This window comes from Hippichthys cyanospilos, chromosome 6 (assembly GCF_059441005.1).
Source record: "Hippichthys cyanospilos isolate Australia breed blue-spotted pipefish chromosome 6, RoL_Hcya_1.0, whole genome shotgun sequence".
Classification (NCBI taxonomy): Eukaryota; Metazoa; Chordata; class Actinopteri; order Syngnathiformes; family Syngnathidae; genus Hippichthys; species Hippichthys cyanospilos.
The window spans coordinates 25,513,685-25,526,799 of record NC_142374.1 but is presented as its reverse complement, the minus strand read 5'-3'; the positions used below and the strand labels follow the sequence as shown (position 1 = coordinate 25,526,799).

The window sequence follows — 13,115 nt, the reverse complement described above, 5'->3', positions numbered from 1 at the left end:
GGATGTCCTTGTGTCTCTGCACTGGACACTTACTGCTTAACATGGCACGACGTGTTATTTTAAGCACTCGGCATTTAGTGCAACCTGTTAAACCTGGCGGGGGGCTCCTCCCGCCTGCTATCCCTTCTGAAGGTTTCTTCTTTTCCCCGGACGAGCTTTTTCCGTCGCGTGTTTGCGATGTTTCCGTTTGATTTCTTTTTCACCTGCGAAGCCCTTTGACGCTGTGGCGACTCAGGGCCATCCAAATAAGCTTGCCTGGACTTGTGATTCACTCTTACGTAAGCACCCAGAAGAAAAAAAAAAAAAGGTCTGGGCAATCGTGAGCTCGCGCACGTCACCCGGCCTGTTTAATGAAGCTCCCAGTAAACATAATAAGGCGGCAAAACGTAGCCACGAGAGATGAGCCCTTCTGCGCTTGTTTAGTCTGGCACTAATCATCACAACGGCGCTGAGATGGGATGGCTGTCCCCGAGGCGGGCTCCGCCTTTCCTCCTACCCGCAGAGAACATGCAGACGTGCCCAAGAATAACAGGAAGCGGACGGCCAGGAAGGGGGGGGATCTTGTCTTCCCCGGCCCGGCCCGGCCCGGCCCGGCCCGGCCCGGCCCGGCCGTCCGATTGTGAGGATAAGCAGTTGTAACGTGAGCCGGGCGCGACGTCTTCTGATTTCCTTTGGCGGCGCTGGCTTCAAACCTCCGTGCGCATTTGCTAGACACGCAGTAAATCTCACTTCCGCCCGCGCTCGTCTGCCCTTTTTCGCCGCCGGACCCCTCGTCAGATATTTTCTCCAAACTTCAGAGGGCCGCGCCCTCCGCGTGCAATCCGTTGAATTTTGGAACTCCGTTTTATTCAAGAACGCCAGAAGCGGTACCGTATTTTCCCCACCATATGGCGCACCGAAAAGCCTCCAATTTTCTCCAAAGCTGACAGTGCGACTTATAATCTGCCGGTTTTCATTTTTTGGGGTGGGGGGTGTGAAAAAGTAAAAGAACATAATCGGCATGGAAATTCTTTGCATTTCGGTTGCAAATGTATTTTTTACACTGAAAATTCCAATAACCCCATTTTGCTCCCCTCGCTGCTCTGACCAAACGAGTCATTACTCCTGGAGATCTAGCCAAACGAGCGAGCGACACCTGCGAGCGGACTATGCTAGCATGCGCACATCGTTATCCCGCCTGTCACAGCAGGACAGCTGAAGACCGCGGGCATAATGGACGGACGCTGCCGTGACATTTCCCTTACACAGATGTGAAATGACAAGTTGAGAGGGAATTCAGACAGCAGGTGTGCGCCGCTCTCAATTTATATCATACGCCCAACAAAGCTTAGCCCAAAGCTAAGCTAAAAAACCACAACATGACATGTTGGCTACATTAGTCCTTCTACTTAGGAAATTCATTTCCAAACTGAATAGAGCCGCTTTTTACGTGTAAATCGCCTAATCCGTTCCGAGCTTCCAAACTGCTCCCAAACCTTTAAATGAATAGTATTACGCGACGATAATCAAAATGTATCATGTGAAGAATAAAAACAAAACTTTCAATGAATCCTATTAATGATGGCTGTTGACAATATGAATGCATTTCACCTGTTTGCCTTGAGTTGGTGCTGGCGTGTTGTGATGAGTGCAGAGACACCTTTTTAGGACCTTTGATTTGTACCGTTTTAATAATACTGTTTTTTTGGATTATTTTGAGCGTGTAATTTTACTCAAGTTTAATTTGGAGTCATGCGAAGTGCTTCTTGTGTGATGTCATTGATAAAGCGCTAGACAACATCTGATGCGACAGCCCACATGTGACAGTTGGATGTTAGCCGTAGCTAATGTCAATTTTATGTTTGGTAGTTCTGTGGTGTAAATTGTCTTATATATGAGGAATTACGATGAATTATAGGGCGGCGGTGCTAAATGTTTTGTCTTGGTGGGGTGGGGCTTTGCAATGAGAAACACTGTTTTTCACAGACATTTGTGAGGGTGTGCTCCAGACAGCTTGATTTCAGTTCATCCGTGCGCCAAAATGACTGCGCGCCAGGGGAAAGTGCTCCTTTTCAATGTCCGTGCCAACAGTGCCTCCAGCTTGCTTGTTTTGCAACTAACCGCGTGTAATTGCGGCACTCGTTAACCCTTGCCTGTTTCCGCGTTTTGATCTGCTGCCAACAAGCGATTGATGGCGCTCCAGGCCAGGCCCGAGCCTTCTTGCTTTCGCCGACATGGATATTCCCAAGGGAAGAGTGGCGAGGTCACGCGCTCGTCAGGGAATATTTACGGTCTTTCTATACGTACGCCGGCACCTTTCACACCCCCGTGATCTGGGTTGCGGCCCGGGAGACTCGTAAGCGCGTCCGCGCGGGGACCGGGCGCCGCCTTCATCTTCTTGAGAGCAAACTTGGCAGTGGCTCTCGGCTTGCCAAGGGCGATAGCGTGTCACCGCTCTGTTTGCGAGCCCGCCGTAAGTGCTTTCTGCGAACCTGCGCCACACTTGAAACAATTGTGCATTTTACATCCTTGGTAAGGATGTTCACTGCGTCGTTTTCAGCTAATAGGAATCGGGGAAACAAAATGAGTTATGCTAAAGTTATCAGGTGTATGTATATATATATATATATATATAATTATACTCAATGGACTTGTCACATCCTACCTCAACCAATATCACATAAAACGCTTTGCGAAAGTAGCGTAAACATGTTAGCCACATTACCCGCGGTAGTTAGCTGCAGTAGCTAACTCACAGTGGTAAACCAGGAAGAAGATGCGATTGGCCGCTGCAGCCGAATGAGCATGAGTCACAATGAGCGTATGCAATAAAACAAATTGCGATATTTTGCCATTACGGTTATCGGCCCATGCCTACTACTAAGTGCTATGTTTCACCTGTTTGTTGATTTATTTATTTTTTTTTGGGGGGGGGGGCATGTAATAGTCATTTATTGCGTTACGCTGTCTTTGATGGAGCTCAGCCACGGCCACGCGGCTTTCATACTCGCAATGACGCTGACGACACAGGACACTTGCGCTTTCGAGTGCCTCGGGAGAACATTAACCGCTGTCATGTTCCCTCTCTTGCTCACTCGCCTTTTTCTTTTTCTTTTTTGCAGCCCGGTGACTGGTGAAGAGCATCTGGTGCGTGGAGACCAGTGATCGTGCGCCTACCACAAGAAGGATGCGCGCAATGTGCTAGGAGAGCGCCGGACGCCAAGTGTGTGTGTGAGTGCGCGCGTGTGCGTGTGTGTGTATGTGTGTTTTGGATTGTCCAATACTGTCGGCGACGCGCAAGAGAGACGGCAACCGGGACGAGGAGCCATGGGGCGCAAGAAGATCCAGATCACCAGGATAATGGATGAAAGGAACAGACAGGTACGTGTTGAAATATGCATGGAATGGGAGTTGGCCAGCACCGTGGACTCGCGGTTAGCGGATGTGGCTCACAGCGCCGAGGTGGAGGGTTTGAGTCTCAATTCTGCTTCAAGTACGGGAATATTATAAAAATGGAGAAGATCGTATAGAGGTTAGGATGAGCGGCAAGGAACGGCGCTCGCATTAGAGGACGCAGACAGGTCTTGCATTGACCTGTTTATTAATTGCCGTCTTTGGGCATGTACGCGTCATAAACTTGGTGAAACACGGGCGCTGCGCAACTTGGGGTAATCTGCGTGAAGTCTGAAACACACTCTCCCATCCGGGACCAGACCTCCGTCCCCTCATTTGTCCGCACGGACATCCGGCGGGCTCCTTTTCGTCTCCGACGGACATGATGCGGAGCGACGGTGGCGGCCGGAGGACCGAGGTCAGCTGCTCTTTCCGTCCGGGCCTCTGCCGCCGGGGGGGGGGGGGGTGACGGCGCCTTCTAATCGGGCTCTGGAGGTGTTAGCCGCCTTGGCGTCTTCTGCCGCGGCCCAGTCGCAGACCCAGATGTCTTGTTTGCCGCCTCTGCCCGGGGATGACATTGACAGACCCTTTGACTGACGCGGCAACTCTATATATATATATGTGTGTGTGTGTGTGTGTGCGTGAGCGAGTGGTGGCTTTGTAGTACCCGCACGTAGTGATGGGAATGCAGGTAAATCCTTGATCGACAGGGTCCGAGCGTCAGGCCCGATCGCTGTTGATGATCATTTTGACGAATCTCTTTTAAGGGAGCCTCAACACTCTCGAAAACTCCCAAATGAGTAGCGGCAGAGGTCCCGAGCGCCGGTTCGCGCCCCAGAACAACTGGTAGCAAGCCGCGTGGGCCACATCCCAAATAATCAACTGCAGTATTTCCATTTTCTGCATTGTAATTAGCCAACTATAAGACTTCATTTTGGAAATAGGAACGGTAGCAATAAGTTGACATATTCCACACCGACCCCTTTCCATGATGAACGATTTGACATCATTTACACATTAATGATCTAGTACTGTGGACATCTATTGATGATATGTGCGCTATGTGTGCGTGTTACTCTAGATTACACTGATTACTATGTACTGTATTGTAGGCGTCCATTTTCACATCCCTGCCACGTTTTGTTTTTTTAATAAATAATGCAGTTTCCGGGATATACGGTCCCGTGGTACGGGGGGTCGGTAGCGAAAGGGTTAAAGAACCTCATTCATCTGCTAAAGAGGGCACAATTTGTTAATGGGCTTTCCGTCGACATGACGTCGCGCTAGGTCGAGCGAGCAAACGCACGCTCGGGCAGGAGGCGGAAAGCGTAACGCGGTAATCGGCTTTCAGGCCATCATCCGAGCGGCGTCGGCAAAGCCCCCGTTCCGCAAAGGTTAGGGACGGAACTTTGCGTTTGACGCTTGCGGAGCCGCGGCGACGTATGAGCCCGCGTGGCGCGGATGGGCTCAACTCGCGAGGCTCGAGCTGCGCTTTCCCCATACGGAGCGAGCCATGAACCAGAAATGAACCAGGTCACGAGAAAAACGAAAAACAACCGCTATGAGCGCATTGAACGTTACGCCGGCGAGGCATTCACTGACCGCTAACAATGTGGCAAATCTGAAACACGCGTAACGCGCAACAGACGTATAACATACGGATATAAAAGCTAGGAAAGATGAAGATATCCACATACAGCCACGTATAAGCGTGTTTTGGATTGAACGGGCACAAGGGTTTGAGAGCAAAGCTCCGATGCCGAAAGGCGGAATATCTGAGCGTCGCCAATAATCGGGCCAAGGCATCCATCCCGTTTGCTTGCGAACCCGGGCGAGAATGACGCGCGTTCTTTTGTCGGCGGCGCCTTTCCCCGTCAGGTTACCTTCACCAAGAGGAAGTTCGGCCTGATGAAGAAGGCCTACGAGCTGAGCGTGCTGTGCGACTGCGAGATAGCGCTCATCATTTTCAACAGCTCCAACAAGCTGTTCCAGTACGCCAGCACGGACATGGACAAAGTGCTGCTCAAGTACACCGAGTACAACGAGCCCCACGAGAGCAGAACCAACTCTGACATTGTGGAGGTGAGTGAGCGCTCTTTTTCTTTTTCTCTTCACTGCGAGAGAAAAGCCGGCGACGCGGCCCTACAGGCGTTGCGTACTCGAGGCCTGCCGGACGTCCGCCAGCCGGATGATAGCGCTCTGCGAACGCTTCGGGCGTGAGACGTACGTCAAAGTTTCCTTGAGCGCGGGTCACGTGACGTCTGCGCTCCCCTGATAACTTCGTGCCAACTGTCCGTTGGAGGAAAACCATCAAAGGAGCCGTTTCCCCAAAGATAGGCTCCCCGTCGTTGCCGACGTGTCTCGGGCCCGCTTTTTGTTTTTACGCGCGGTGGACGCGGGGCGTTTTGCTCATGGGGCTTTGGGAGGATTTCTGCCAGCCGCTGCGCGGTGTGCCAACGGGACAAAAACACTAAATCGCATTAAGAAAGCTGAGATCCTATTGGAGATGACGTCCTATCAGAGGAACCGCGGCCATGGACAATTCCGCACAGTGGAAAAGTTGGCCTTCGCGCGCCGTGTGAAAATATACCGGACAGTGGTTCTTCTGCTTGCGAAATGAATGAATGAAACCAATATAATAATATGCATAAAAAGTGGTGACAAATACATAGTCCAATTGCATTTGTGGATATTCATCAAAATATATACTGAAAATGATAGTAAATACAACAACAAAAAAACGAAACCCATGCAGCTGCGACGGGGTTTTAATCGCCTGACAGTCTTTAAGCTTATCGTTCTGAGGACATGTCGTCAAAGCTTTCTTCCTTGCGTATTTCAGAGCCAAGTTTCCGAATCCATATTCCAAGTCTAGTTTCAGATGGGGTTACGTTGAATTTTGGGTATGAAAAGGATACCCCCCCCCCCCCCTCTCTATCCTGTTTTCTCGCATGTCCAACCTCCGCTTCTCACGTGACGGCACTGGCAAAAAATGCAGAAGGCATTCCTGTAATCACGCTCTTTAGCCAATTAGCAGAGATCGGGATCGCGAGGGAGGAAATCTGTTGCCTATTGCACCTCATGAAAGGCTTTTACTGGCTGAAATTAGAGACATTACATGTAGCACAGAAGAGTCAGCTGTGGCCCATTATCTTTTATTCATGCCGCCGCTGCTTGTGATTTACCTGCTTGGCGGGGCTGCAGCAGAGCGCGCTCTGGCAAGGCGGGAGACGAGCGCGCGCCCTATCGTCGAAGGCCTTCTTGCAAAAAAGAAGAAAAAAAGAGCCAGTTCCGCATCAGAGACGCATGCGTGCAGGCCTCGCTTACGTAAGGGTCGCCGCAGTTTTCATCTTGCCTAGATTCGATCACAGTTTCTTATCAGTCCTGTGCGAGACAAACGTATCCGCTGTAGCTGCTAGTTTTGCAGTAGGCCTCTTGAGCACAGAAATAAACTTAAGGCAGGTGAAAGTTTATCGTCCAATCTCGATGACGCCTTTGGCACGCCCGCCGCTTGAAATCGGTTCGGACGGCGGGGTCGCGCGTTGTCACGTGGGCTTGTCTGAAAATCCTATAGGTTCTGACCGATTTGGGACCGATTGGACCTTCTTCCGGATCTGGGAGAATAAGGCTCCATGCTCGGCGTTTTAATCTTTCTGGCAATTATTAAATTGTCCAACTGAGAATATGCAGCAACCTGGTCGTTCCCGTTAGGATAATGTTGCAAGCGTTCGGGATAAAACGGCCACATAAAGGGTCCCTCGAAACTTTTCATTTGGTGCCGTGACCAGGATCCATCGCGCTTGGCACGGGGGAAGACGTCGGGCTTCAAAACTAGTCCAACCAAAGACAACAGTAGGAGGAGAAACCACAGATCAAGTTAAAAGTCACATAATACAAGCGAGTAGGTCAAAAGAGAGAAAAAAAAAACATTTGGCCTTTGAAAAGAAACAGACGTGAACAATAAAGTTTACTGACCCCTTTTCATAGCCGAGTTGAGCTCCTCTGTTAAGGGCCGTTTGTTCTTTTAGACAAGCATAGACTCACTGTGGAAGTCTCATTGGGAAGCCAAGGTTCTTGAAAACCAAGAGCGACAGATCCTCAAACCTATGGCTTGCCTTACTGTCATTGCTAAGATGCAATATCAACTTCTGGAGCAGTTGCAACTGTCTTATTGATTGTGTCGGTGTTCCGACGAGCAAAAAGCACAATAGCCCAATCACGTACTCATTTGGACAGGAGATCTTTCCGTTCTGGGGTTCCTGGAGCGGTAATCATACCTTTCTGGCGGCTTTTACGACCCGGGTCCAAGTCAATCATGGGACCGGGAGTTGTCATGTACGCGTCCGTAGCTGATTGCGGCCCTTCCGGCCGGCTCCTCTCAAGGAAGCCCCCCCACCGCCGCCGCCGCCGCCGCCGCCACTTCCCACCGCACAAAGGGCGGCAGCGTTGTCCCGGACAAAGGCAACCCCCATCTGCCTAGCGGACACGCGCTCACGAGTGAAGAAGCAGAGCAGAAATAAGCCAGCCGTTCCACTTGAGAGCGTCGGCACGCACCGGGTCCTCTGATCGTCGCGGACTTGGGCGGAAATGCGCCCGTGTGCAAACGTAAGGCCCAAAGCCATCTCCTTAGACCGGCTCCCCACTTGCAATTAGGACAAGAATCCAAATTGCAAAATCCCCCTTTGTCCGGGGAAACCAGCCTCACATGAGAGCACTTTTCCCGGACACTTATCTTCAATTTTTTGATTGCGTTAAAGCGCTCTTTTGCCGTGTCCACAATCATGTGGCTGTTTGTCCGCCGAAGCCCGGCCGCTGGGTCAATGCCGCCCTTGTGGACTTTTCGCAGGAACGCTCCTCCTTTGGTGAGGAACCCGATCAAAGAGCTCGCGTTCCTGCTCGGTAGTAGCGTTTGCAGACAACCGGAGCGTGCGGGAGAACGCGTCTGCGTGTTTTCCGCAGATGGATGGACGTGAGCCCGGCCGGCGCTTTGATAAGCCAGCGGAGGACCGCGGACTTGGCTGGCCGTCCAAAGCGGAGCCCTCGCCTCAAATTTTTCCTGTGGGCGTGTGTGCGAAATGTGTGCGCCGATGGGAAATTTGTCGATATCGTCACCGAGCCAAAGGCGAAGGTGGACTAGGGTGCAGAACGTTTGCAATGTGATACACTACAAGGGGAAATTCTTTCCAGTCTTGAGATTGATATCAGTTGTGCAACAGTCATCCAGACTTTCACTTTCTTTCTCTGAATAATGAGCCGCGCGTTCTGGACGAATGGTATGGACTGATCACATATTTTCAAAAATTGACAGATAGATACACGCATTTGTTTTACTGGCTCGCTGCCTCCCGGCGGCTAGCAAAAAAAACCCCCCAAAAAGCCCTGCACTTTAGCCTTACTGAACTATTCAGCCACAGGACTCAAATCGTGAGAAAGAAGTTGCAGCCTATAGTCCGAAAAATACGGTCAAGAAAGATTGCATGAAGTGAATGGAAATGTTCTATTCCTTCATAAAACACATATTTTAGAATGGAAATGTTCTATTCCTTCATAAAACACATATTTTAGAACACGTAATAAGATGCGCAACGACGACGGGCCGACATTTGAGACCCCGCCACCTCCCGCAATTACGTGGTATGGAGGCAAAGGGCCGGCTTACTTCTCTATGTTGGAGCGCCATGTTGTAGAGTCACGTGCGGCTTTTAAGCGACTCAAAAGTCACAGATCAGGACCATCTTGGGCTTGTTCGGAAAGCAGGAAAGCCCCATGGCAGGTTTTAACGCCACTGGCCGGCCCAATTGTGTTTCTTATTGAATTCTTATGCCGCAAATGAAAATAGTGCAGTTAGTCATTAGATTAATCTAATACTATTCCTTCTCTCTCTCTCTTCCCTCTCGCGCTCTTTGGCTCCCTCCCCGCGCGGAGCTAATGAGATTTTGCCCCGGCTTCACTTCTAACCTCCCGCCGTGACGGCGGACTCGGAGGGACGCCTCCGTGTCGCACGCCAACCCTTTGCAATCAGGAGCCATCGGGATTCCGGCGCGATTCATCTTGCCATTCATGCGTTTTGCGGGCCCGCGTAGCGTACTTAGCATCGCGCGTAGGCATAGGCCCGTTGGTCCGCCGGCGACGTCCGTGTTTTGTTTTTGTTTCTTTGCTCAATCCAACAAAAGGGGCGAAGAATGGCGAAATAAACAGTCAACTACGGGCGCGAGAGGGCTAAATAGCTCACCAATGACGGCACGCTAAGAAGAAGGGAAAAACAAGAATGTTTATTTAGTTGTACGAGACATGGCACACAATAATATTGAGTATAAATAGAAGTGTAATTTGAACGCAGCACTGCGACACGGCGATATTTGCGCTCAAAGTTAGCACACGGTCGCAACCTGACGCGGGCCGTACGTAAACTTTAATCACATCGAAATGTTTGCCTCCAATGGCGGATGATCCGATTTAGCGTTTGATGCTGGCAAGCCTTCGGTCCCCGTGAATTGTGAACGTAAACAAGGGGCCGCCATTCATAGGGAAATTGGCCTTATCTTCCATCCTAAGAAATAGGAGCGGCCATTGTTCCTTGGGGGCAAAATGGCCAATTTTCATCAAAGAAGAGCCCGGCTTCTCACCAGACCTCTACGGCCAGAGGAAATGAGCAGCTCATTATCGGGTTTTTTTTTTTTTGTGTGTCATCAATGGAATCGTATAAATCATTCAACGCAAAATGTAAATTGTGACCGTTACAGAATGTCAGCCATTTTTCATCCTTCCAAGCGCCGCGCCTCTTTTATTCCCTTTTTGTTCATGGCTTCAAATCTATAGTTCTGCAGACCCGCTTTGTTGACGTCACGCGCCGCTCGAGTTGTTGCCCCCCTGTGTAATTGATCTTCAAAACAAAGTTAAAACCAAGAAAATCATGCAAAGTAGTTAGAAAAAGCGAAACTCGATTTTCTCACTGCATACAGTGAAAGTGTTTTTTCTAAATGCATTTGTTGATAGTAAATTCCAGCTACAGACAAATCGAACCATTTCAACAAACTCACTGTATTTTACGTACTATAAGCCGCAACTTTTTTCTCTTGATTTGAGCCCCTGTGGCTTGTAGTCCAGTGTGGCTTATCTGCGTGTCTTTTGATTTTTTTTTTTTTTTTTGCTGACCACCGGGTAAAGCAAATGTGTGTATCTGTTCAAGGTGTCAGTTTATGGAACACCTTTAGATGGAATAGAAAAGAAAAGATGTGACTCAATGGCTATGCTCAAAAAGAGTTTTCAAAATATCAAACAAATACCACACATCAAAAACATCTAATGGCTCTAATTTGCCCCATATTGAAAGGAATTTACTTTTGTAATTTGAGATCCATCTGTTTGCCTAAATTATTTGAGTTCTTCATTTTGCGTTGCTTATTTCCAACTTTTTTTTTTTTCCTGCACACCGATGATAGAATTGCAGACAACGGCGTTTCCATGGATGCTGTAATTCCGAGAGTAGAACGTGCGCATCTCTAAGGGTCGTAGGTAGCGGCGGCGGGCGGAGGTTTACCTTGTCAATCAAAATCTCAGCGCCGCAGTGATTAAGGCTCATTTGGATCTTAATGAATGCAAATTGGCACATCTGCCGCGGTTGGCTAGCTGTCCGGACTCTTCAATTAGTGTGATTGATCAATTATCCGAGCGCTGGCGGTCCAACGGAAATGGAGCCCGTTGAGGAGGGAGAGCATAGGAAGAAAAATGGAAGAATGAAAGCGGCGGGGTGGCGACGAAAGACGGGAGGAATATGGAAACCTTTCAATAATAATAATAGCGTATGCCCACAATATAAGACGCGCCCGTGTATAAGGCGCACCCTTAATTTTGGGGTCAGATTTTGCTATTTTCTGTGTTACCGCGTAAAAGACGCAAAAGTCGATTTTCAAGCTACCGTATGAGGCGCACCTTCAATGAATGCCTTATTTTCAAATGGTTTTCATATGTAAGGCGCATGTCATTATAAGACGCATAGAATAGAAGCTACAGTAGTGGCTGGGCTTGCATTATGCATCCGCTAGTTTGAGCGCTCGCTTATATTAGGACTGTTTGGATCACCGACCTTTTTGAAAGCGAGAGCTACTTCTTTGGTGCTGAGTAATACAAAGCGCCAGCAGTTTATGTGAAGACCCTGATTATATTATTGACTTGTCACAATAATTAAGAAACAAGTCAGTCAAGTGTATGTAATGTATATGTCATATATGCATAATCGTGAGAGAGAGTACTCGTGTAATGCTACCCGGTGCCCGCGGGGACCACCTCGGTGACCTCTGCTTTAGATCAATGCCAAGCCCAGTTTAAAAGAATAGAATCATGATGCAAGGCGCAGCGCATTATCATTATCATTATTTAGGGGCGCCTTGATTTTGAACAGACTGGAAGCAAACTTGTGCCAGGCTGTTGAGGCTCATCCCACAAAGCGGCGTTTTTGCCGTTGTTATGAAGTCTCAGCTCTAGGTTACCACGCTTGTTACCAGGTTACCTGTTACCAGGTTACTGCCAAGCCATTTCCCTATTTGGCACAGGCGCGCATCATTCTCGCTTGACGTCAGCCTCTCGGCGCTCACTTCACGTTGAGGTTCTCTGCCGAGCGCACAGTTTTTTCAATGTTTTGGCGCCGCCATTGCTTCATGTAGGATCTATTTCGCCTTTAATATGGCACTAATATTGCTCGTTTCCCTGCACGGAATGAGATATGCAAGTTGGAAAAAAGATACTTTTCCTGAAATAGCATTTATGCATTTTTTTCGGATTTGTTTGAGCTCATTTGGTATTGCTCGGCTTCTTCCGCATAACGATATGTACGGCGTGTACGGAAAACAAGTCCACTCGAGCGTTTTGGCTGTTGCGACATCATGGCCACCTTTGCAGGGCGTGCCCCTCCTTTGACCCTCAGTCAGCCGGGATAGGCTCCAGCCCCATCCCGACCCCCAACAGGATGCGGCGCCACGGACAGGCGACGGACGGACGCCTCCGCTCTCGTTCACGAAGCAGAAAGGCCATCGGCGCCGCCGGTTCCGTCTCCGCCGCAACCGGGAGCGGTCCGTATCGGACGGAGGGAACAAATGCGGCGCGGGGTCCCGGGTCATAAACCCGCGCGTTGTGAAGCGGGCCAAATAGGTCGGGATCGGGCCGACCTCATTTGATTGCATGTCTTCGGGCGGCGGCCGCGTCGCGTCGGGCGAGCCCTTAAAAAAAAAAAAGATCATTAAACCGCCGGCCCCCAGTCCACCCCGGTGTTCTTGGGCGACCTTCGAGGCGAGGCGACGATACGCGGCGACCGGCTCGAAATCCGCCGGGACGGGCTGGAGCGGGCGGGCGGGGCGGGGCCGCCTCAGATTGATGAGCGAGCGCTCGCCCGTGCTCTCGGGGTGTGGAGCGTTGCAGGACAGCGTCTCCCGCCCTCTCGGCTCGGCTCGCCGTATTCACTCGGACGGAACTCCTAATTGTCCCCGTGAATACTTTAGAGGCCCGCGAGGATCGGAGCACGGGGCGGGGGGGTGTCGTTTCAAGGGGCCCGGCAGAGAATGATCCATTCCATGACCACTTGCGCAAAATCTCCGTTCAGCTCAAATTGTCCACTTTTAACATGATAATCATTTGGATTCGTTGCCTAGCCCCAATTCAGGGAAAGCCCAGAAAATCTCTTCAACCCGTGTACAAGACGCAGCCTTAATTTCGGGGTCATATTCTGGTCCTTTCGATGTTAGCGTGGA

At 50.0% G+C, this 13,115-nt stretch overlaps 1 protein-coding gene across 4 annotated transcripts in view; it reads left to right on the top strand.

Annotated features, from left to right (window-relative positions):
* Positions 1-13,115, top strand: part of mef2aa (myocyte enhancer factor 2aa) — a 41,659-nt gene that overhangs the window by 14,584 nt on the left and 13,960 nt on the right. For all 4 annotated transcript variants that reach the window (XM_088416866.1, XM_088416862.1, XM_088416863.1 and 1 more), the window contains exons 2-3: positions 3,102-3,360; positions 5,251-5,454. In XM_088416866.1, coding sequence (XP_088272992.1) covers positions 3,307-3,360; positions 5,251-5,454 — 258 coding nt within the window. In that variant the 5' untranslated portion in view covers positions 3,102-3,306. The remainder of the gene's footprint in view (positions 1-3,101; positions 3,361-5,250; positions 5,455-13,115) is intronic.